At 40.2% G+C, this 23,179-nt stretch overlaps 1 protein-coding gene across 7 annotated transcripts in view; it reads left to right on the top strand.

The window, feature by feature from the left end:
- Positions 1 to 23,179, top strand: part of TMCC3 (transmembrane and coiled-coil domain family 3) — a 134,213-nt gene that overhangs the window by 38,639 nt on the left and 72,395 nt on the right. The window contains exons 1-2 of one of the 7 annotated variants that reach the window (XM_064419753.1): positions 6,033 to 6,048; positions 14,662 to 14,797. The exons of 4 other annotated variants lie outside the window; for them this stretch is intronic. Coding sequence is in view for 1 of the 3 variants with exons in the window: in XM_064419749.1 (XP_064275819.1) it covers positions 5,971 to 6,048 (78 nt within the window). In the remaining 2 variants the exon portion in view is untranslated. Of the gene's footprint in view, positions 1 to 5,934; positions 6,049 to 14,661; positions 14,798 to 23,179 lie in introns of those variants that run through there. 2 more of the 7 variants (XM_064419752.1, XM_064419749.1) reach the window with 2 other exon arrangements.

The following is a 23,179-nucleotide window of genomic DNA, read 5'->3' as shown; positions in this document are numbered from 1 at the left end:
GTAGCCTTCCGGCAAATGTTTGGGACTGAAAACTGCCATGGTACTGACCTCCATCCCTGCTGACCTGCAAAAATCAGTTTGAGGAGACCAGAAAAGCCCAGAGGGACAGTAAGGTCTAGGACTAGAATTATAGGCGACTCTCTTTTTTGCTGACCCCTTAGGGCTTGCTTCTTACAAGACGTGCCCTCCTGATTTCTTGAGGCTGGGCACCCTTTGCAGAGATGGGATGACAGGTAGCTGCCCCCTCCCTTCCCTGCTAGGATATGGCAGTACTGCAGTTCACACTTGGAGAGATGGAGGCTGCTGTTTTCCTCTTGGAGCCCCCTGTAGGTATGTCAGTAAACCATGTACATTGTGTTATGGGAAATATTAAATGCCGCAACTTTCTTAAAAGATTAACTTTTTTTCCCTAGGTAAACATTAAATGAATATTAAATAAAATATCAGCTCAACAAGTTGCATGTATTACTAGCAGCATGCACTCACAGGGATGCTCATTACACTGCTGGTTTTAAAGGGTCTTGTTTTTAAAATGGTAAAAATTGCTTCTTGTATTTAAATACCATTTCTAGTTTCTCAGCCTCTGGGATAATATTAGTATTGAGACCCATAAACCAGAGGAAAAAACTTTAAAAGCATACAATCTAACATCTCCTGGTTGTTTTTTTTAAAGCAAGGATTTCATTCCTGGGGGATTCTTAGTTTTTAAAAATACTGAAATTCTGCTTTGACTAGACTTGCTCTGCAGCCTTGTACTTTCTATAGCCATTAATACCAGCCTCAGTTTTGGTCTTAAGACTTGAATGTTAATACTGCTAATTAACTTTTGGCATGGTAAAATGGCAAGATTATTAAAATGTTTTTTAGTTTTGTGTCCCTGTGTTGACTGATTGGATTGTTTGGATGTCATTAGGCTATTTATTTATAGCAAGAGTATGAGCAATGCACTATAAGCAGGGGAAGTAATTCCTGGCTGCTTAGCTACAAGTTCAAATGTTAATTTTTGTTAGTGTTTAAATTGAATGAAAGCATCATTTTGTTCAATTCTTCAATATTCCAAAGAAATTGATTACACAAGTGCAATTGAGGCAACAACCTTAATCTGTCCTTTTATTATACAAGTTGACAGTGCCAGTATTAGCCTGCAGTCTTCCTGACTTGTTTATGAATATTGTACATCGCCTTGCAGTCACTTAATAAAATTAAATTTCCTGAACCAGGGAGAAACTGTTCAATTGTTTTTGGAATAAAAGCCCAGATATCCACAGCATGGAGATAACAGTCATATTTTATAAAAAAAATCCTCAGTTGAAAGATATGTTTTGCAAAAATCCCCTAATGGAGATAGTGTTTAATCTTTCTGTTGTCTGTGGATTTTATGTACATGACTGAGTTCGTGATGCAACACACACGCACCATTACCACCCTTGCTCTCTTAATCACCCCATGCATTAAAAACCCAATACTTCCTGACAGGAAAAAAAAATCAGGAGCAATCCGTCCCTTCTGCAAGAGATCTTTCTTATAGACTGATGTCCTTCCTGTCCTTCCAGAACTCAATAAAATAACTCTTTTTTTTTTTTTTTAAGTCTAGTTCAAGAACTTGGCCATTTGTATTGATTTTTACCTTGAGAACTGTGTGTAAAACTTGGGATCAGCTAGGGAATTTGTTCTGTTGGGTCATTCTGTCATGATTTAATAGCTGTGGAGCTCTTCTAGCCTCTGTGAATGGAGCCTGCAAAATCTCCAGGGCCTTTGTACAGTCTTCATGACTATGGTGTTTATTATTGGCATTTGGCTGCTCAACAGCCTGCAAGTGAGAGAAGAGCGGAGTATCAGCCCCTGTATCGTTTTGGTTTTGTGTGTCCTATTTCTACCCTAGCAGCCAGGGCGATGCTCATGCCTGGAACTTTTCTAGTCCCTGCAGTTTTCTGCCCTTCCAGGTTCAAAATATATTTTTAGGCCTGGCTTCAAGCCCAGAGGGTCTAAGACTGAAGGACTACTCCTGGGTTTTTCAGTGACTGGAGGAGGACATTGATTTAATGATTCTGGTTTGCTAGATATTGGGGATATTGGTGCATGTTAGAAGTTAAAGATAAGTTTTAAGTTTGAGTGAGTTACATTTCTTAAGGTTGCCTACTGGTAATAGGTGGACATGCAGATCTCAGTTCTATATGAGTAAACTGAAGAAAACTGTGATGCTATCATTGATGGTCCATGCTTTGGTATTAACTGGCAGTTGTCTTAAGTGTTTGGGAGTGTTCTGCAATGTTAATATGCACCTGACAGAAAACAGTGCAGAGAATGTATTTACAGGAAAAACAGCGAAAATTATTTCTAAAAAGGGAAATTTATTAAAGTAGAAAACAGATTGAAAGTACTGGTGAGCTAAGCACTGCTGGTATGTTTTAGCTGTCCCTCTAGTTTCCCTCATTTGGGGGCTATGGTTTGGTGCAGGTTTATGATCAGAATACCAAGAAGTGCCCTCAGAAAGCAGATCAGAAATCTGTAAATCTGCTTTTAAAGCATGCAGAGAAAGGTACAACAAAATCATCTTCCTTTGCTGTATCTGTAATAAATAATAAAACTGGAACAGGGCAGGATGATAAAAGGACTAAATGAATGTTCTTAATGAATGCCTGTGTATAGACTTAAAAATAATTTGGTGGAAACAGAAAAGTTCGGAGGTTTACTTTGGCCGCTATTTTGCAGTTCAGACTAGCTGATGAATACATTAGTCTTGCTGGCCTTAATATTCATTAATTCAAATAATGTCAGTCATTATCTGTTCTTTTTACTCTTCTTTTTCAGAAGAGGTGCTCATGTATTTGATCACTTCTTACTGAGGTGGCTCCATTTGATTTCCCAGTAAAATTGCATTTGTGCACATCTGCAAATAGCAAGTTTGAGTTTTGCTTTTTATTGTTTCTTGTTCCAGTAAATCAGTCATAGAAAAAAATGTGGAGTCATATGAGGGGAATATCTAAGTAGCCTGCTGGGCTATCTTCAAATCAGATATCTAGCAGACTGGCCTGGAAAAAACAACACCATCTGGATATGGAAAGAACCCTTAAGATGTTTTTGCATCACAGAAGGTTATTGACAGGATAAATGTGCAGCAGTAAAAACCTGCCAGAAATCTGTGAGCTGGTCCATGTGCTTTCCAGCAGCAGTGGTTGTTAAAACTTCCTGGACTAACAGCCTGCAGCTGTACTTTAATTAGCTCCCCGTGAATTTCAGCTCTCACTGAAGTTCAGTTCCTAGATGTTAGGACTATGTGGGGGAAAAAAAAACGAAAAAACCCCACCCTTGTTTGATTTATTATTTTCAGTTCTCTGGTATGGATCTCTCCCAAAAGTTTTTCATTGTCAATAGATGAAACATAGTGTTTTATCCAATCTAAACTAGTGATAGCTTACAAAGTGTGTGTTTAGCCATCTAAAAAGATCAGCTATTTTAACTAAAACTGTTCTTAAAGCCAAAACCCTAAAATTTCTCCTCATGATGGAACCATACTTTTCCCTAGCAGATGTTAAAACCTCTTCTAAGGAGTAAGCCTTTGGAGAGTTGCATTGCACCACTAACCTAGTAGAAGCACAGATGATACTTAAGGTTAACACGGCAAAGGCAGTAGGGGTCACATTTAGCCTGATTACTTATTCTCTATGGATAGCTATTACTTACATGAAGATGCTGGGGAAAGGGCTTTGGAATAAAGGGCAACTAGTATAATGTGTCTGCTTTTAGCTAGAACCAGCTGCCTCATCAAATCCACTCCTGTGATCAGTGCTTATTACTCATTTTAAGGTATGAACCAGTATTTTAGGCCCAGTACAGCTAGTGGGACTGTTTTTTAGAAGCTCTCTCTCCAGGCCTGGAGGAAAAAATTGATCTCATCCCTCTGATTGGAGGAAAAATTATATTGCATCCTGCTATTCACCTGCACTCTCTCAGCACACTTCAACAACTGTCTTGGATTTGGGGAGCTGTAAAGGATGCTTTCAGTGTGATCTGTTGAGCAGAACTCTTTACAGGAGCTGACCCAATCTAAATCAAAATGTGGTGAAAGTGAAGTTGAAAGAAAAATGGCTTAAAAGCCAGCCTGTGCTGTAATCACTCCGTGAACCTTTCCCCTCTCATTTGAGTTCATTATCCTAACCTGAGGAAGCTTAAAATCAGACTGAGTGCAGATGTTATCAAATACGACTCTGTACTCTGTATTCAGAGCTCTGTGCCGCCTCCTGACTCTGCTCCATTTTTAGCTTTGGAATAATGTAGCACTTGCATGATTTATTACACAAAACATTCTGGCAGCAGAAAGGATCAAGAGTAGGTGGAGCCATTATAGCTGTTATCTAATTCCTTTTGAATGTTAGAGAGTATTAAATTTAAAAAAATAAAAAAAGGTTTTTTTAATGTGTGCTCCAGGGTTTCCATTTTGTGTTGAAAAAGGAGTGGATTATCTAATAGCTAGTTGACCCTCTCTAAACAAGGTAAGATCCAAATGCTGGAAAATCAAAAGCAAGAACTCCCAGTAACCTCAGGAGGGACAGGGAATTTAACTTCCTTGGGTGTGATTACAAGAGAGACTTCTTTGGAGGGTAGCCTGGACATCTCCCTTACCAGCCTTTACCTGCGGTGTGAGGAAGGAGGAGGTAGGTGGGGACAAACTTGTACCTTTTTAAGAAGCCTCTGCAGGCTGCAGTGTATAAATAACAGCTGAATATGGGAGCATGGGAAGTACTAGCAGGGGTCAAAAACCTCATGTTCAAGCACAGCATTGTTTTTTTCCAGTCGAGAAGACAACTCGTGCTGGATGATGCAATGGGCCACTTGTCATGAGAACAGGGAGCAGTCACAGTCCTAATCCATATCTGTGGGTTAGGAGAGGGAAGGGTCACCATCTGAAATATCCTCATTGAGGAGATAGCACTGCAGCCCCTCTCCTGCTTCATGTCCTCTTGTGTTGGATTTGGTGGCTTCTTGAGGAGACCATGTATCACACCAATGAGCTGTGTACAGCACAAGTGCCAAATATGGCAGAGGGGCCTGACAAAAGAGGGGTGTGAGGTAGGAGGCAGTATGAGCCTTGCACTCAGTGCAGTGAGCAAGTGCTGTGTCCTCATGGTTCAGCTCATGCAACCCACAGCACCTCTCGGATGTAGCTAATGCAGAGGGCAGGAATGAACTGGTTGTGAATAATAGATCTAGAATATTTTGGGAAAATAGCACTATAAAAAATCAAAAAAGATGAGCTGGTGGTTGCACTGCTTCAGTAAAGCTTGCTCTGCAGTGCAGAAGCAATGAAGATTGTGTTACTCTTTTGTTTGATCAAAAAGAGCATTAATAAAATTATTTTGTTTATTCTTTTGCTCATTCTGCTAGCCTGAGAACAAGACATGGGAGAGGTTTTGGCATCTCCAATCTGCAAGCACTCTTGTCTGTTCAACTTTAAGCTTGATTGTGTGTGACTGTGTAGGGAGGAGGAACAAAGGCTTTATTTTTCTTTCGTTTGCCTTAATAATCTTGCAGTGAAAAGTCAAACCAGTTTACATCTTTTTATAGGATTTTAATGTACTTTATAAAGAAAAAGTACATAATTAGAAAAAGAGCAAACCTGGGTCCTCCTTGCAGTTTCTCGTTCCTGCAGAATCTCCAGTTTGTTTCGCGATATTCAGCTATTAAAATTCATCCTGGAAACATTGCCCACATCTCTTTGGTGAGAAAAAGCAGCCTTCAGAAACTGCATCTCCAGCCCTCCTGCACCTTCTACACCATCCTAGACAGACGGGGTGAGTGCATGCTTAAGCAGTGCAAGAGGCTTTGCATTCATGAAAGAGGAGGAGTCATCATCTAGTTTTGAGGAAGACTCTCAGGCTATCTTTAGCAGACAGCTGGGTTGCACTTATAGAAATAGAAACAAACTTCTTGTCTGACTTCAGTGTTGTTGAGGTCCTTGCTGCTCAGTTTATGCTTTCGTGTCTCTCCAGGGATAACTCCTACAGCTGCTACAGGAAGGCAGAAGCCATCTACCTCTCCGTGTTAATGGTACCTACTTAACCCTTCTCACCTTGTTGGGAGAAATTTATCACTCTGTGTTGCTTAAGGAACACTGTTGGTTTCCTGAGTAAAACTTAACTGTATTTAGATAGTGCTGTTATTTGCTTTTCCAGCCAGGACTAGGTGGTCAGCTATGGTGGCAGTCTGTGAGTAAAGGTGTTTTCCAGATGCTCAAGCACTGTAGCTTGAATTATGTCTTCTGTCATCTTCACTTCCACAACAGCAAGCTGTGCTGTGCATATGCTAAACAAGTAGTAGTCAGCCTGCAGAGGTGACTGTTAACGTAGGATGGAGTATTTGTATCCTAAATGTCAAGAGTTTGGCAGTAATAACTACCAGTGATTAATTAGATGACAGGAGCTCTGTGTGATGATATCAGTATTTACTGGAGTTGTTGTACTTTTGAAGTTTATGAAAGATCAGGAAATAGGTTAATCAGTATTTTCATAGTTCTTGTTGGCAGCTCTTACTGTAATCACCATGGTAGTCATGTCGTTCAGTGTTAAGTAGTCATGCAAAGAGCAGGGAGTTGGACTCAGTGATCCTTTTGGGTCTCATCCAACTCGATATTCTGTGATTCTATGTAACTTACAATTGTCCTTTGTTTTGGAAAAACAGGGAAAGACTTGTATTTGCAGTGTTCCAAATATATTTGTCATGTTCCTCACCCATCTCTTGTTTTGCAGGGGATAATTTTAGTTTTCATTGGTCAATTTAGCAGTTGATTCAGTTTATGACTTTAATATTATATGCTTAAGAAAAGTTGGCCAGGAGATCGCTTTCACTGTTGCTGACTCAAATGCTCACATACAGAATTCAGTGGTATTAACGAGTCGTATAAATTTATGAACAGTCTTTGCCTGTTTTAGTGAGTATTAATTTTTAAAACAAATTAAATCACTAAAAGTTGTCATCTTCCTTTCTTTAAAAGTCCTATGGTTTTCTTTTCTGATATAATAGCCAGGATACACTATACCATAAGTTATTGTATTGACTGTAAGAAAAGGCAACAGATTTTTTCAAAAGAAGATTTTCTTCTGGATTTAGTGAATCTTTAGATTCTGAATAGTGGTTGGGAATGCAATAGCCTGCCCTTTCCTTGGTGCAGTTGTGTTGCAGAATAAAAGACATGACCTGAAAGTGGAACAAGTTTTATTTCTCATAATTATCCCCTGACTGTGTGGTCATCTGTAACAAATATATTTTGTGGCTAGAGGAAGGCTGATTTTTGTAAAGCAAACTTAATTAGGAATAGGAAGAGTTTGCGTGAGCAGCGTATGCATAGAGAGAACAGAAAAGAGCTGACATTATGTGGGTAAGAGTTGAGAAAACTGAATTGGGAAACCGTACCGGAAGTAGAAAACAAACAAACAAGCACAATCAATTTTTAAATGTATTTTTAGTTATGGGGTTTTTTGTTGTTGTTGTTTGTTGTTTTGGTTTTTTTAAATGTGTTAAGCAGCACAACACTGGGAGTTGGGAAACCCAGTGGGAATTCCTGTTTTATTGTGGTGTTTTTTGGGACTGACTGCCTGGCTCAGGGTACTCCTTGCCTAACTACAGGTACCTGAATCTTAAACAGGGACAGCCCAGCTCAGTCACCTAATAGCCAATGGCAGTCAAAGGGTTTTAAATATACAAAAGTCACCATGTGGTGATGTAAATAAGACAATTTACAGCCTGTTTAAAAGAAGATTATATATAGCCTTTAAATGGTGTAGAAAAACACACACAAGGTAGCTCAAATGATGAGGTAAAGGGGATGTGTATGATTGATTTTCTTTTGGGACTGCAGGATATTTTTCTTATTATTGGTATCTGAGCATCAGGCTCTAGCTCATTGGTGAAAACCTCAGGCACCTCAGGGGTACTTTGAAAGAAGACCTCCTGCTAATGCTTTAACTGTGCCCTCTCTTCTCTGCTGCATGGTGGGATCCCCAGGGAACGTTTCCTCCCTGTTAGATATTGCTGTCATTAGTCTGTGTTAATATGTTAGCAAAATAGATGTTGCTCCTGACAGTCTGGGGCTGTGCAGTGTCTGGTGGCATCTGTCTCTGAAATACAGTGCAGTGCTGTACTTGGGAGCACACAGCTAGAGAGGCACAAAGGTTCTAGACAAACTAATTTTTGTTGGTTCATCTATCCTCTTTAATAAACTGGTGTATTTAATGGCTGTTGTTTGTTGAGCACACTGTGATGGTATTTTGCACTTTTTCCTACACTTTCATTTCTTCAAATGCAGCTCTCCTATGGTGCCACACAGGACAGAGTCCTGACAGGACCAGGTGATCCTGTCAGAAGATTGCAGAAAGCTCAGGTTCCACAAAGTGATATATCATCATGCCCTTGTTTTAAAGATAGCCACTCAGGGATTAAATGGATGGGCTTCAGTATCTTAGACCAGCTCATGTTCAAGTGACTTTCATTCTTATTCAGTGTATCAGGTAGGAATAACCTGGAAAGTCAGTTCTGGAAGATGGCTGTATGGTGTGGTTTAATAGTTTTCTCTGTGTGTGCCTGTGGGCTGGAACACAGTGAGACTTGGGCTTGCCTTCCATGTATCATCCATTCATGTATATGTAGCTCCCCATCTGTATAAGGATCTCAGGACAAGAGGAAATTGCCTCAGGTTGCAACAGGGCTGTCAAGCACTGGCACAGGCTGCCCAGGGAACTGGTTGACTCACCATCCTGAAGGTATTCAAACAAATGTGTAGATGTGGCTCGTGGGGACATGCTTTGGTGGTGGATTTGGCAGTGTCAGGGTAATGGTTGGACTTGATAATCTTGGAGGTCTTTTCCAATCAAAAATATTCTGAGAGTAGAGGTAGTGCACTGCAACTATAGTAAGGGGTCTTTATCCAGCATTGTGGATGATGACATGCTAGGGCTCTCCTACATCTGCCATACAAGAGGGAATGTTGCAAAGTCTCAGTTCTTTCTTAGGTTATCCATTCATTTTCTTTGTAGAAGGAGATTTAAGAAACAGTGTCTCAAATCCACAGAAAGGATTTATTGACCATAATAATGGAAAATGCAGCATGTGTGTTAAAAATATATACATAAAGGGAGGCTCTGAAATCCTTGGAGAGAAACTAATCTGACTTGTGTTTGAACTTTTAAGTAATCCATTGTAATGCCATCTTCATAGCAAATATCAGTGAGAAGTTTCTCTTTACTTCCTCTGATTTAACATGGTTACTCTTGAGAACGCTGAGAATGTAGCATTTGCTTCCAGTTCAGTTTTGTCAGGTACTTCATCTGCAAGGCAGCAGCTCCCATCTGGCTTTGGAGCCTTGTCCATAAAACTACACATCTGTTCATACCTCTGGGAGATAAAGGTGTGCTGGGTTATTCTCTAGCCTTCTACTATCCAAAATTGAGATTAATGTCATTATTTAAGTCACAAATACCAACATACTGGAAATTTTACCATCTCCTTGCACTTTCACCCCTTGGAGAGTCTGTGTTGAAGAGTGAATTACATTTAAGAGAGTAAGAGGTTGGAACACAAAGCATGAGCTGCCTGCCTGGAAAGGACAGGAATTGATTAGTGCATTTTCAATCTATCCTAGAGGGGTAAAAAAAATCCTGAATGGAGGCCAAGCTTAGTGCAAATCTTGACCAGGCCTGGGATTTGCTGCTTCTATAAACTCCTGAGGTCAGTGTTTGTTCATGAGGCTCAGAAGAAGTCATCTCTCCACTGCAGGGATTCCTGAATGACTTCTGTGTCTCATGTGGTGCAGGAGATCAGAGCTGTGTGTTGTGGTGTTTCCTGACCTAAAATGTCTGTGCTTCAGTGAATGGGAAAACACAAAAAAATGGAGCAGTTGTTTGTCAGAAAGGCCAATGGACTGCCTCAGCACCGAGTTTAACACAAACCCTTGTCGTGTCAATTAGGTGTTATTTTGAGTTCCACAGGGGATGCAGTATTAACCAGACCTTTGTTGTGTTGTTGTTTCTTCATACAGTTTATGTGACACCAAATCCCACAACACAGTTCACTCCATTATTAATGGCTTTCATCGCTAAACTATTTTTAGTCTTGTCAGAAAATACTTGAGAAAAAGAAAATAATCCACTGGCAGATAAATGTGAATGCTTAAACAGGGCTTTCACCACAGCAGTTTCTTACTGTCTTCATTGTTGGCTGCTTTGAGTATATGCAGGGAAGTACCTCTGCATGGCTGTGTCCAAGCTGATAGCATCTTCCTGTGAGAGAGAATTGGATGAGATGATCTGGACTCCTGAGGAAGAATGCTTTTTTCCTCTGTCAGGACAGTAAAAAAGTACATAAGACTGAAATGATGAAGTTTCTACCTCTGACACTCGCATATGTAGCTGTCTTCTGGAAAATGAAGATGAAAAAACTAATGGTTAGGCCATGTGAATTTACTCCAGTCCTAAGCTATGAAAACCACTTATTTCTTCTTGTTTTCTGGTTGCAGGATTCAGGCAGTGCTGCATGTAGTTGAGATGACTTGGCCAACTGATTGTAGCACTTGTTAAACAGGGAGGTAGAAAGAGAGAAGTTTGTAAGAGGAATGGAGTCCACCTTTTGGAGAAGCAGGATTTAGTTGATGTTACTAATAATAGTGATTTTTTGCATTCCTTGTCCCTGAAAAATCTTTCTCCACAGTTTTCATTATTTGAAAGAATAGAAACAGAAAAGTATGGGCACCTGTGACCCTTCCAGACTATCCATCCTCACAGTACTTTGATCCTTCTGTGCCTTCTAGATAAACAATTTCTAGAAGGTAGTGGTAACTGTATGCACCTATAATGTATCAATATGACAGATGCTATGAAAGTGTTCAGACTACATTAAAAATCTCCTGTTTCTAGAATAGTCTCAGATTATGGGGTTTTTGTTTAGTTTGGGTTTTTTTATCTTTTTATCTGCACATGAAGGTACCGAAAACCTTGAAGAAATTTGTTTGGATTTTTTTCTTTTAAATACCAAATTATATAAAGTTATTATTACTTCCTGTTTTTTCTCAGTTTTATGACTATTGCTTTTAGAGATAGGTGTGTCTCTGTGTAGTGGCGTGGGTTGGGTATCCTTACCTCCAAAAACAACCTCTGCCACACCCCCTTGCTTTCATGCACTGCTAAGCTGAAAGTTATGCACAAGTACTTGACATGGAAAATAACAGCACACATGGTCTGAGGAAAAAAGAATCATATTTTTTTCAAAATTTGGAGCTAAGATTAAAGCATTTTGGTTACTTTCGTAAGTCTTTTCTAGACTGGATTCCGTTTCATGATACTTTTGCCTTCACAAACTGGTAGATTTTAGATTAGAGATGTTAAGAGATAGGATGCTGGATCATAGTCTTCATCACTGTGAATTTTCCTACAGTATCTCTGATGCTTTTCACATTGCTTCAGCACAGAAGCCTTCATCAGCTGCCTAAGGAAAGCATCCCACATTTTGATAGATCTTTCTTCCCCAAGGCTTGTGCTCCCTCTCTCAGCTGGAATCCTCACTCTTAGTTACATCCTGTGCTGACAGATTGTACTACATCTCATTTGGAAAACCTGAGTTTACTTTTGAGGACATGATATTACTGCATCTCCATGGAGTTCGTTTCTAGGTTTTATGCCCTTCCCTTTCTCAGGCTAACAGAGGTCAAAGTCTGCCCTTGCCGTTTAAAAAAAGCAGTTGCCTTTTGCCTTGGAGAGAGGGTGAGTTCTGCTTTGGATTTCCGGCAATACTTGCCAGAAGTGAAAACCTCTGCACCAGCTATGAAGCTTTCTTCCTGTATTTCCATCTCCTGGGCAGGGTGAACTCCTAGCAGCACAGAGGGGAGAAGAAGGGCTCACACTCCCAACTAAATGACCTGCATTCCTTCTGACAGTAGAAATAACTGCTGCTGTTACCATTGCTAATTTTAATATGAATATAACTTCTACTTGCATGTTTTAAAGAGCAGCAGTAGGATCAGGCATTAGGCCACAGCTCTGCAAAGAGAGACACTATTTATGTTTTATGTTGGATGCGTTGTGCCAGGCACAGTGTCTTGCCCTAGACTGGAAATGCCAGTGTGTTGTAACTAATAAGTAATAAGATCTAACCATAATTGTTTCATTACATGAAGAGTCAGACCCTTTACTGGGGAGTTTACTAATTGACAAACATGTTGTTCAGCTCTGCATTTCCATTCAGAAGCCTGCACCAGGCTTCTCTATGTCTTTGTACTGAGATGGAGACTTGAAGTTGTTACTCATCATAATTATTTAAAAAAAAAATTAGACAAATAAGTTGGACTTCTGAGCTTAATACCTTGTTTTAGGATTCTCTTCACTGGTGTAAGCAAGATAATGAGGGATTTCCCATTTCCCAGGCTGGATGCAGCCTGTGTCTCTAGGTGACAGGAGAGGCATGAGGCAAAGGGAGGGTGAAACAGGGATCAGCAAAGCTTGGCTTTGACTTGACAGTCCTTGCAGGCACAACTGCCCTGAGTGTGTTGGTACTCTCTGCCTTGGCCGCCTGAGACCACTTTGATTCTGCCAGGGGTATGTTCCAGAGCACTGAGAAGTTAGTTTTAGACTGAAGCACAGCCATAATACTCTGAAAATGGACATTGCCTTCCTGGTCCTTACACTTCTGGTGATGGGTGATGTCTGGGGTAAGTTGTTTCTCTCCCAGTTTCTAAAGAACTATGGAATTACTAATTTTGCACTGTCTTTCTATGTTTCATAGAATTACAGAGTGGTTTCCACTAGACCACATTGCTCAGAGCCTCATCCAGTCAGGCCTTGAGCACTTTCAGGGAATGGGCAAGGACATGTTTTCCTCCCACAAATGTTCTTTCAGGGAATTTAGAACAATTCTGCATTTTACTGGGTATAATATTTGCTTCACCTTTGCAAAGTGACACTCAATCCCCACCAATGTCCTCTTGTGGAGCTTAAGACCTGTCAACCCTTCAGCAATGCACTTCTCCAGAGTTTTCCTCATGAGTAAGAGGGGCGATGAGTCTGACTGAATTGCTAGGCTTGTATATGGAATGTGCTGTATGAATTTCTGATTCCAGAAATTATTTTGAACAGCTTGGAAATTCTTTTTCCTGTTTTATGAATAAATCCTCCTTTAACAGAGAAACATTACTTTTCTACATGATGTTTTTGCATTCAGTTTTTCTCTCCCATTCTGTTCCTAGGTTTGTATCTCTTTACATTTATTAATTGGAGTAAGTGGACACTGATTTGATGAGTTAGTCTCTGCTATTAGTGTAATCTGACTCTCCAACAATAAACTGGATAGCAAAGAATATTGTTTTTCACCAAGGAGATATAAAGTGGAATGAGAGTAAATGGTGCCTTGTGGTGTTTCTAAATCACATTTCTAACTCTGCTAGCTATGAGTCCCCTCATGTGTTGAGAGATGACTGCTGCAGACAGTTTTGAATGTGATTGGAGGGCAGGCTATAGCCCAAGTCTGCAGCTGAGGGAACACCACACTCTTCTAACACTGCTCTTGGCATACAAGAAAAGTACCACAATGTTCTTTTTTTTTTTCCATCAGCAGTAGATAGGACCACATAAATAATTTCTGCTCATGAGAATTGCTACACTGAATTAGTGCAAACGAAGTCCCATAGATTCAAGAATATTTGAAGGACAGGGCTCAAAAGGAAAATGGCTCTGGCTCCACTTACAAGATGCAAATATCCTACTTTGTAACAAAAAAAAAGGCTTTAATTGAAACATCACTTTCACTGACAGGTTCTGATTTTGTTTTCAATATATGCCATTGTGCTCAATGAGGGGAGAAGATTTTCCATGAGCAGAATTCAAATGTAATATTTTAAATTCATGTAATGGAAAAAGGTCTACTAAATATAGTACAGAAAGGACCACTAGGCATATTTCAAATTTTAGTGGGCACAGGAAGGGGGGGTAAGGTTAGCATTTCTTCATTATTTATCTACTTTTTCATATTATGACTAGCTCCAACTCTATTTCCTTTCTAATTTTTTAGAGTGCAGGTGTAGTTATACTCTGTACAAGTGATATTTTGGGGCAAATAGCAGAATTGCTGATGTCAACTTTGAGAACTGATACTGATCCAAAGAAAATGGCTTTCCTCATTCATTCATATTGACTCTTAAGCTGTTTGATGTACTGAGATCCCATTTCACATTTTCTCTAAGAGAGCTAAAAACTTTCAAGTTTGGCATTGTTATTTTTCCACTGACAGGTGATATATTCATCTGATGACACTGATCTGGATACTGGGCCAGAAGTTATGAGAGCTAGAATAGTGTGTTGGAAGGATTTATAAGAATACGTTTACAACCCTTTAAATGTCTGAGTGGAGATGATAATTCTGAATATCTGACTTGGGCTGAATTGTTCGTCTAAAATTTGAGGGGGGGAAAAGGTTTAGTCTATTTTGAGGACAAGATTAAAGCAAATAGTTTGGTCCTCTCTGTTTGCTGGACTTTGACAGTAGGCTGGTGGGCATCTAGGACCTGGTCTCTTTTGAAGAAAAGGAATAAAAGTTTTAGTAATACATTACAAAAATAATTTTTGTTCTTGTAAGGAATGAAGGATGTGGCATGTGACTGTGATTGCTTTGCTTTCTATCTGACAGGCTTGGGGAAGGAATTTGGCTCCCAAACTTGCCTTCAGACTCCCCCTGCTCTAAACATGAATCCAGAAACACAATTATCCATTCATCCCTTGTCCTTTGCTGGCCTGTGTGTTAAGAAATTATCCACGTAGTGCTGGTGAGTCTCTGTTCCTCTGGGGGCAGCTGGAGATGCTGGCTACTGAGAGACACAGCATGCTGTGCTTATGTGCCTAGCCTGGAAGGGGGAGGGCAGAGATGCCTTTTCTTTGGACGTGCAGTTACCTCTAGACCATATTTGGATGCAAAAGGTGGATGGGTGGGAGCCTTAATTCTGGGGAAATCTTAAGCATAAAAAAATGTTTGGACAACTTAGGTCAGAGCTGACAATCACCAAGACTTCCCAAATATAAGACATGGGAATTCAGTAGACCTGACTACTCCTGCTTTCCAGAGAATTTTCTGTCTCCTTAGAAAATTTGTGTAGAAGAAATGAGTGATCCAACTGGAAAACATATTGATTAAAGATGCATTTTAAATGTATTAAGTGCTATGAAAGTATGAAGTTCTGTGCAAAATGAAACCAAAATTGGTGGATATTATGGCACTGTTATGTGTGTATCTCATCTTCCCTCCTCTAAAATCATACCCTACAATTTTCTAATGCATTTAAGATAACTTTAGAAAAGCTTGAGAACTGTGGGATTCTGATGATCCCACAGTAACGCCCTTGCAGAAATGCAAGGTACTGGAAAGTGACATTATAAAATAAGTAAATCACAACTGAAAGGACTCTGGTCAATATCTCCTTAGAAAGATAGTAATGGCAAGTGCCATTTTCTTCATTCAGGTGAATGCAATATTTTTTTAAATCTGTTGTCCTTTTTTTCCATATCCTTCAGCATCCACTGAAAATACTGCTTCGGTGGTATCCTCTGACCAAGTTCCATGCAAGACCAAACAGAAGTCCAGAACATTTTTGTTGTTCTCGGATGCACGGCAGAATATGACAGGTCCTGCTCACCTAGGCAAAAGCAAGTGGCTTTTCAACACAGATTTTATCTTGCTGCTCCTGAGAGTGAGAATGGCAGGGAGAAGTATGGACAGCTGGGAAAAAAGTGTAATTCAGGCTGTGCTTCTTCCTGGGTGCAGCCAAGCATTGTAGAAGCTTCCTTGTTTCAGGATGTGATTTCTTGCTTCCTTCTCACCCTTTGATTTTCCTCTTGCTCCTCCTCTGAGAGGGGTGACTGTTGTCTTGTGCTTCAGGAGCACCTTCTTTCCCTAGTTTCCTGACAAATGCACTTTGCCATTCTCTCCCATCTTTGATTGACCTTCAAGGTCTATTCAAGTCTCCTTTTTCTTTCCCAAGCCTCTCTTGCAGGGTTTCTGCCTGCCCGTGGTACTCCCAGCTCAGTTCCCTTCATCTCCTGTGCAGAGGGTGCTAAAGGGCACTTTTAAACCTTTCCTCTCTGTGCATGCTGTGTCACCATGATTCAGTGCATGGTGATGCAGCGTTGTTCTAATTACAGAGCACTCTGACCTGTGCTTGCTGAAGCTCTGTTGGTAGTTAATGAGCAGCTCTGGGAAGATGATCCCTGATGTGGCAGGTGAATCTGTATTATGAGTTATTAACTGTGCTTTTGGGTTACCCTGCCTGATCCTGTAAATGGAGGTCTAGCATTGTGGAGCCCAGTGTTGGCCCCTGAAAATCACCGAGTAGTCTTATTTATAAGTACTTTGGCACTGGTGTTCATATCAAGGGCCATTAAAAGTAATTAGGTACTGCAGCTTTATTAATTGTTTAAGAGGCTCTCCTTGCATCTCAGTGTGAGGCTGATCTGATGCATCTATCTTCTTGATAGCTTCCAAGAGTGTTTTGTCTTTCTGAGTACATCTTGTTCTGGCTCGTTTCAGAAATCTGCTCTTAGCTCCAAGGTCTGCAATTGGTCTGCAATCTGTTGGCCTGTAATTAGTACCAATATTAAGTGCTATTACTCCACTGGTCTGAACTGCTGGCTATTTTTAGATATGACATTGTTCAGGGTTTTGTTGCACAGCTTATTTCTCTCATCATCAATCAGCAGGATGCTGAGTATAAAATAATGCTGTTTTTTAGAATAGTTAGTGCAGACTTAGGGAGAAACCAGTTAGCTGGTATTTACACAAACCTGTCTTTAGGTGGAGACTGTGGTCCAGTCCTAGGCTAAAGGACTCTGGTCAATATCTCCTTCTGGAAGCTTGAAATGCCGAGTTCTTGCCTTGCCTGTGGGCCAGGGAGTGGATTTTCCTGCAGTGGAAATCTGCAGCAAAATCAGATACTCAGCATGCCAACAAGTCATGTAGGTAACATCTGCCATAACAGAAACTGTGAACTCTTTGTCAGTGAACTAAATATTTTAGTCTTATTGAGAAAGAGCCAAGCTTATGCTTATGGAGGACCAACAACAGGAAGCTCAATTTAATGAAAATTTGTGTAGAAACTAGGACATGTGCTGTGTCTGAATCATACAGCTAATGTATGAGTTGTCTCAACCTGTATCTTCTCTTTGAATAGTAAAACTTTAGCCCTCTGGTGGCAGTAGAATCACTGAGTCCCAGTTAATCACAGATTGTGCAGCCTTTCTAAGTGACAGCTTCATATTTCAAATATTTTCTTTGAATGCCATTAGGTTTTTTTCCACAAATGAAGCTGTTTTGTCTTTTTCTTTCTCATCACTATCATGAAAGAGAACTTGCTTTCTTTTACACCTCTAGCTGTACTAGATTCTCTGAGCCTGGTAAAGAAAATCCATGTAGCTATTGAAGGTACAGTCCTTGCTTCTGAAGGAGAAACTTTTAGTACTTTAAACTGCCACAGAGCAGACTAGTCTACTTATAGATGCACATTGAATGAGAGGTAATTAAATCTAAATTAGAAACTTTGGCAGTTTTCATCTGCGATTTTAGGATCTTAGAAAATACTTACATAAGAAAGAAAAGGATCAGGGAACAGAACTAGAAAAACAGTAGTCACGAGGCTACCTACAATATGGATATTTGCTGCCTATGCCTACTAAGCAAGTCATCACAAAGTAGGATAGAAATAGGATCAGAAAACAAATGAGAATTCACCCTAAATTAAAGCTAGGTCTGGGGAGAAATTTTCATAGAAAGAGAAATGCTTGAAATGTTTCATTTTGAAAAAAAATCTGGGAGTGACAGCATGGTGTTAACCAGTTATGAAGTTGCAATAAATTTTAATTATTTTTAATATTTGATAGCATTCAGAGGTGTCAACAATAAATGAGGAGACTTTTTTAAAGAAATGTGTTACTGTTTTACTTATACTGGCTGGCTAATTTTTGCTTAAATCTCAGGAGTATTATGAAGCTTAATTCATTCCTGTGAAAAGCTGGTTTTTAGAACAGTTAGTGCAGATTTATGAAGATTCCAGTTAGCCAGTACTTATAGCTGAACATTGTGATGTTCACTCCAAAGAGCCAAATGTATTCTAAGAGATCTGGTGAGAATGCAGTCAGGACCCTCCTGAGCACCTCCAGTTATAGCGATCACAATTTCATTTCTCTGAGTATGGACATGAACCTCCTCCATGGGTAAATGAGAGACACACCACTGCTAAAAGTGTCCTGTGGTCACTCATGCAGAGGCCTGAAGTACTGATGTGGTTGTTCACCAGAATGAAAAACTGCCTTTCTTCAACAAGGAACTGAAGCTAACAGAACAGAACACTTTATGAGGTCAGTTTTCCACTCTGATTACTGAGCGCTCTGCCTTCCACAGGAAAGCAGAAGAGAAACCCTCCTACAAAACTTGGCTAATAACTGAATTGAGCTTTTTTGAGTTAGTTTTGGAAATATCTCTTCTCTTTAGGGAAATAAATAACTTATTATTAACATTCTTAGGAAAGTCTGCTGCAGATAATCATCTCTTTTTAGTGTTTCATTTCTAAACTGCATAAACGTAAAGTTTCTAGGCCTCAGTGAGATGTCTCAGTAATTAATAGAACTTCTTACTTTCCCTACCGCACAGCCTGCTTACCATGTGTGCTGAATCTACCAGCTTCTTTCCAAATTTCTGGAAGCTGTGTACACCAGCTAGGGTATTGGTACATGTATGTACACAATGTAGATGTACCTCAGCTGTCAGATATTTCCATGCCTCATGCTACCTCCTCCCCATCTTGAATTGCAGCTGACTGGGCTTGTATCAACAATAGTGTGGCCAGCAGGACCAGGGCACTGATCGTCCCTTGTACTTGGCACTGGTGAGGCCATACCTCAAATCCTGTGTCCCGTTCTGGGCTCCTCACTGCAGGACACTGAGGTGCTGGGCATGTCCAGAGAAAGGCAATGGAGCTGGGGAAGAGTCTGGAACACAAATATCATGTGGAATGGCTGTGGGAGCTGGGATTGTTTAATCTGGAGAAAAGGAGGCTCAGGGGACACCTTGTCACTCCCTAAGACCACCTGAAAGGAGGGTGTAGCCAGGTGGGGACTGACCTCTTCAAAGCAGCAATAGGTTGAGAGGAAACAACCTAAACCAGAGGAGGTTTAGATTGGATAGTACAAAAGATGTCTTCAATGAAAATGTTGTCAAACACTGGAACAACCTGCTCAGGGAAATTGTTGAGTTGCCACCCCTGGAGCTATTTAGAAGACATGTAGATGTGGCACTTCAGGAGAGGGTTTAGTGGTGCACTTGTAGTGTTAGTTCAGTGGTTGGACTTTAAATTAAAGGTCTTTTCTAATCTAAATAACTCTATGATTCTGTGATACAGTGAGTGCCTTTGTTCCCTTTAATCTCCTTGTGTGTGTGCTTTGGAGGGCTGAAGGACAAGGAGGAATTCATGGATAGCACTGTGCATCCTGTCCTTCCTCTCACTGCCCCCTATCCTCTGCTTCCACCTGTATGAGATGGTGCACAGGGCAGACACCTCTCCTGCCACATTCCTGCTGTGGCTCTGCTTTGAGCATTCAAAGTAATTTTATGCCAGATCTTGCATTTTGGGCTCTTGGTTGTCTTGACATTCTTGGACACCATGAGAAGGTGCTGTGTATGAGGAAACCAAGAGCCTACTGCAGTGCTTTAGAAAATGAAAGGCTGGTGACTCCTGTTGGGGTCCTCTAAGCTCCAGAACTGAGTACTGGGTATGGCAAGTCAGTCTATCTTTGTTCTGTGACAAAATACAATTTGAGGATTAATATTGTGCAGGGAGACAACTCCAGCTGCTTCCAATTTCCTTACTAGGAGCCCATCTGTCTAGCTGCCAGGATGTGATAGAGTTGTATTACTAGTTGCATTGATTCATCTTCTCTTTTTCTAATGATGCATAGAGATCTATTACCCATATGTTCTTTCCAGTGAGTGTATCTGCTTTTCATACAGTCTCTCCTGAGGGATTATTGGAAAATTAATAGGACTCCTGCAAGCAGACTACTAATCTGTGAAAAGATCCTGAGGAGGGAGCTGGGAAATTGTTTCCCTTCCCCATGGTCTTGTGTGATATATGTGTATTTGAGTTCTCTCTAAATGGGTTTTCACTTCTTTTTTAATTTCTTCATTAAAAGATGTGTCACACATGTCTTCCTATTTCTTATGACTAATATGCAGCTGAGCAAGTTCTTTGGTATCATGTCTAGAAAATAACGTATTGGCTAATTCTCAGTGTAGATAAAAAAAGGCTTGGGAAAAATATATTGAATGTGCTTGTCCCATTTACATGTAAGCAGTGGCTGCACTCATGGGCCACTGGGGCCTCAGTTAAACTTTGAAATACAGCAAAGAATCAGCATCTGCTCATTTATGAGTAGATTTCTTTTGAGTTCACTTTCTACCATTTGCTGTTACTTCCACATTAGAGATGTTTGCAATTAATTGTATTCTGAGTTGCTCCTTAGTTGTTCCACTAAGGACTAAACAATGTACAACACTGTCAAATGGAGCATCTCACTTAAATAATTTTATACTGTGTTTTGCTTTCTTACTGAAGGATCTTGATGCTTTGCTTTTTTAGGGTTTTAAAATACTGATGTTAACCCGAAGTAGACTAGGATCCACAGGTTGAGAGAGAAATTCTCTCTCAGACCATAATGCTACAAACAAAACTTAAATGTGCTTAAGCTCATTGTTTTTATTGTTCAAGAGAATAACTGGCTGAATCTGCTGGACCATTTGCTTGCTAGAGCAGGATGGTGTGTGATGGGATCCAGATGTGGTGTTTATCAGTGAGGCTGCTCACCACCCTCACAAAGCCTTATGTCTTCTGGCTTCAATAACCTACTAATTGCTAGATTAGAAAAAGGCTTCATTACACTTGTGACTTTTAGTGTGCTTGTTTTAACTGGAAACATTGGTGTGATAGCAAGCAGCAGGACTTTATGTGCAGAAATGGAAAGTTAACGTTCTCTATCTTAGTTTCCCTTGCCTAAGCAGAACCATGACACAGAACTTACCTTTTATAATACTTAGACTTTGAGTATTTATTAATTCTCATATACATGAAGCTTCTTTATCTGAAAATGTTCTCCTTTATTCTGAGCAAATATTTTAAAACACTTAATTCTTCCCTAATTTCATTTTCCAGAGTTCTTACCATGATAGGATCGAAGAATAAATTTCACTGGCACTGTTGCAGCTCTCTTTATGGTTATATGTGGTTTCCAGTCAAGTAAGAGATGACATGACACTCACTTAGTAGGCTGGTTGGTCTGTTTTAAAAGAACTGAATTACTGTCTGAGGAGCACATAACATATCAATAAATGGCATTGTTGTTGTCAGATATTTCTGGGGTTTGGTTTACTTGCTCTTAGTTGGTTTTGGTTTATTTTTGTTTTGGTTTGGGTTTGATTTTGGTTTCTTTTTGGTTTGGTTTTTTGTTTGTGTTTGTTTGCTTTCTGTATTTATTATTTATACTTAGTGAAGTAAGCAGACTGCTTAAAGGCACATAGTAGTTACCCATTTGGATCACACTGGTAGTTCCCTAACTCTAGTTATGGACACAGCTAAGGGCATCAGAGAAAAGTATCTGCATCTACAGCACAGAGTGTACTTCATAACTTGTCTCCACAAAAATAAGCCCCAATCTTTTCTGTCTGCTGCCCTTCCCCCCTTCAATGCTGAGGATGTACATTTTAACCTTATTTTCAAATTTTCTGTTTATAAGCTGTTGTTGTTCCTGGACAACAGGAGCAACAACAGCTCATACAGAATCATTCTCATACAGAATTGCTTGTGTCCTGCTCATTGCCCTGTATGAAGCTATTTCCTAACCCTACAGGTTTGGTCCTGACCATCTGGGCAGGTTTCAGGTGGCAGCTGATCCCCAGGGAACTGTGACAGATATAGAACGTCCAAGAAATATCTGTGGAGGGAAGGGGAAATGTCCTTATGACAGAACAACACCCTGCAAGAAACCAAAGAATAAATAGAATCAACATAGCATAGTAAAGATACCAAATAATAAATTGAGCATGATGGAAACTTCTTTGTGAGTTTCATATTCTCAGAGTACAATTCTGTCAAATGACAGAATGTCTCAGCCTGAGTGGAAATGCCTTTGCAGCCTGGTATTCTGTGGGAAATCCACTGACCTCTGGTGAACATTTTCTGGCCAGCTCATCTTTACCACTCCTTGCTGCACTACCTATGAGTCAGGAATTCACAGTGCACTGTTGGCGTTTCACATCATCCAAGTAAATTTAACAGGCTTTAAGGTGCTTGATCTTATCCTGACCATTCAACAGCTGAACATAGAGGTCATGAGCTTCATTTTCTCAAGGCATCAGGTCTCTACACAGATATCAATGACTGCCAGCAATGTGTTGAAAGATGTGCCATGCAGGAAGGTATCTCTGCAAGAGATGAGCCTGGCTGCACTGCAGAGGCTGTACACTTCAACTTGTCCAGCTAAGAGAAAAAAAAGTGCAATGGAATCAGGTATTTTTGTAGATTACTGTAAATGAACAGAATTGTATCCGGCAGTAACCCAGGGCAATGTCCTTGCTCACATCCCCAGCACTCTGGGTGAGTCTCCAGTGTTTCCTCTGAAAGCTGCTTCTGTCACCTCCTGCTGCACTTGTTCAGCTATGCTCAAGGTTTCTTGATGCATGACTGGAGAGGTGCAAGCCACCCCTCCAGAATCCCGGGCTGAGCTGTAACTCATAAAAACCTTCCAGACAAAGTATTTCTATGCAGAGCTTTACCATGAAAGGTTCAACAGCCTTTGGCCTTCCCCAGTCTGGGATGGGAGGAGGGAGGAATACATAGATCTCTGTCAACAAACTTCTGTCAAGCTTGCTGGTACCCAGGGGAGCAATCTGTCACTTTAGCTCCTTCTTGTTTTTTTTTTACATTGATGTGAATTTTGGATTTGCTGGGTTTTCTTTTAATCCTTTAACTAACTAACTATTTGGTCATAAAGGGAAGTGATACTACTGTCCTCCCTCTGGTTTTGTGGAAGTTGTAGAAGTTCCTTCTGAATTTATCTGGAAGATTAAACACTTCCAGCCATAAATATTTTAACCTCTTGCTTTACAGACACCT

This window comes from Passer domesticus, chromosome 5 (genome assembly GCF_036417665.1).
Source record: "Passer domesticus isolate bPasDom1 chromosome 5, bPasDom1.hap1, whole genome shotgun sequence".
NCBI classification, from domain to species: domain Eukaryota; kingdom Metazoa; phylum Chordata; class Aves; order Passeriformes; family Passeridae; genus Passer; species Passer domesticus.
This window is presented reverse-complemented; position numbering and strand designations above follow the sequence as displayed.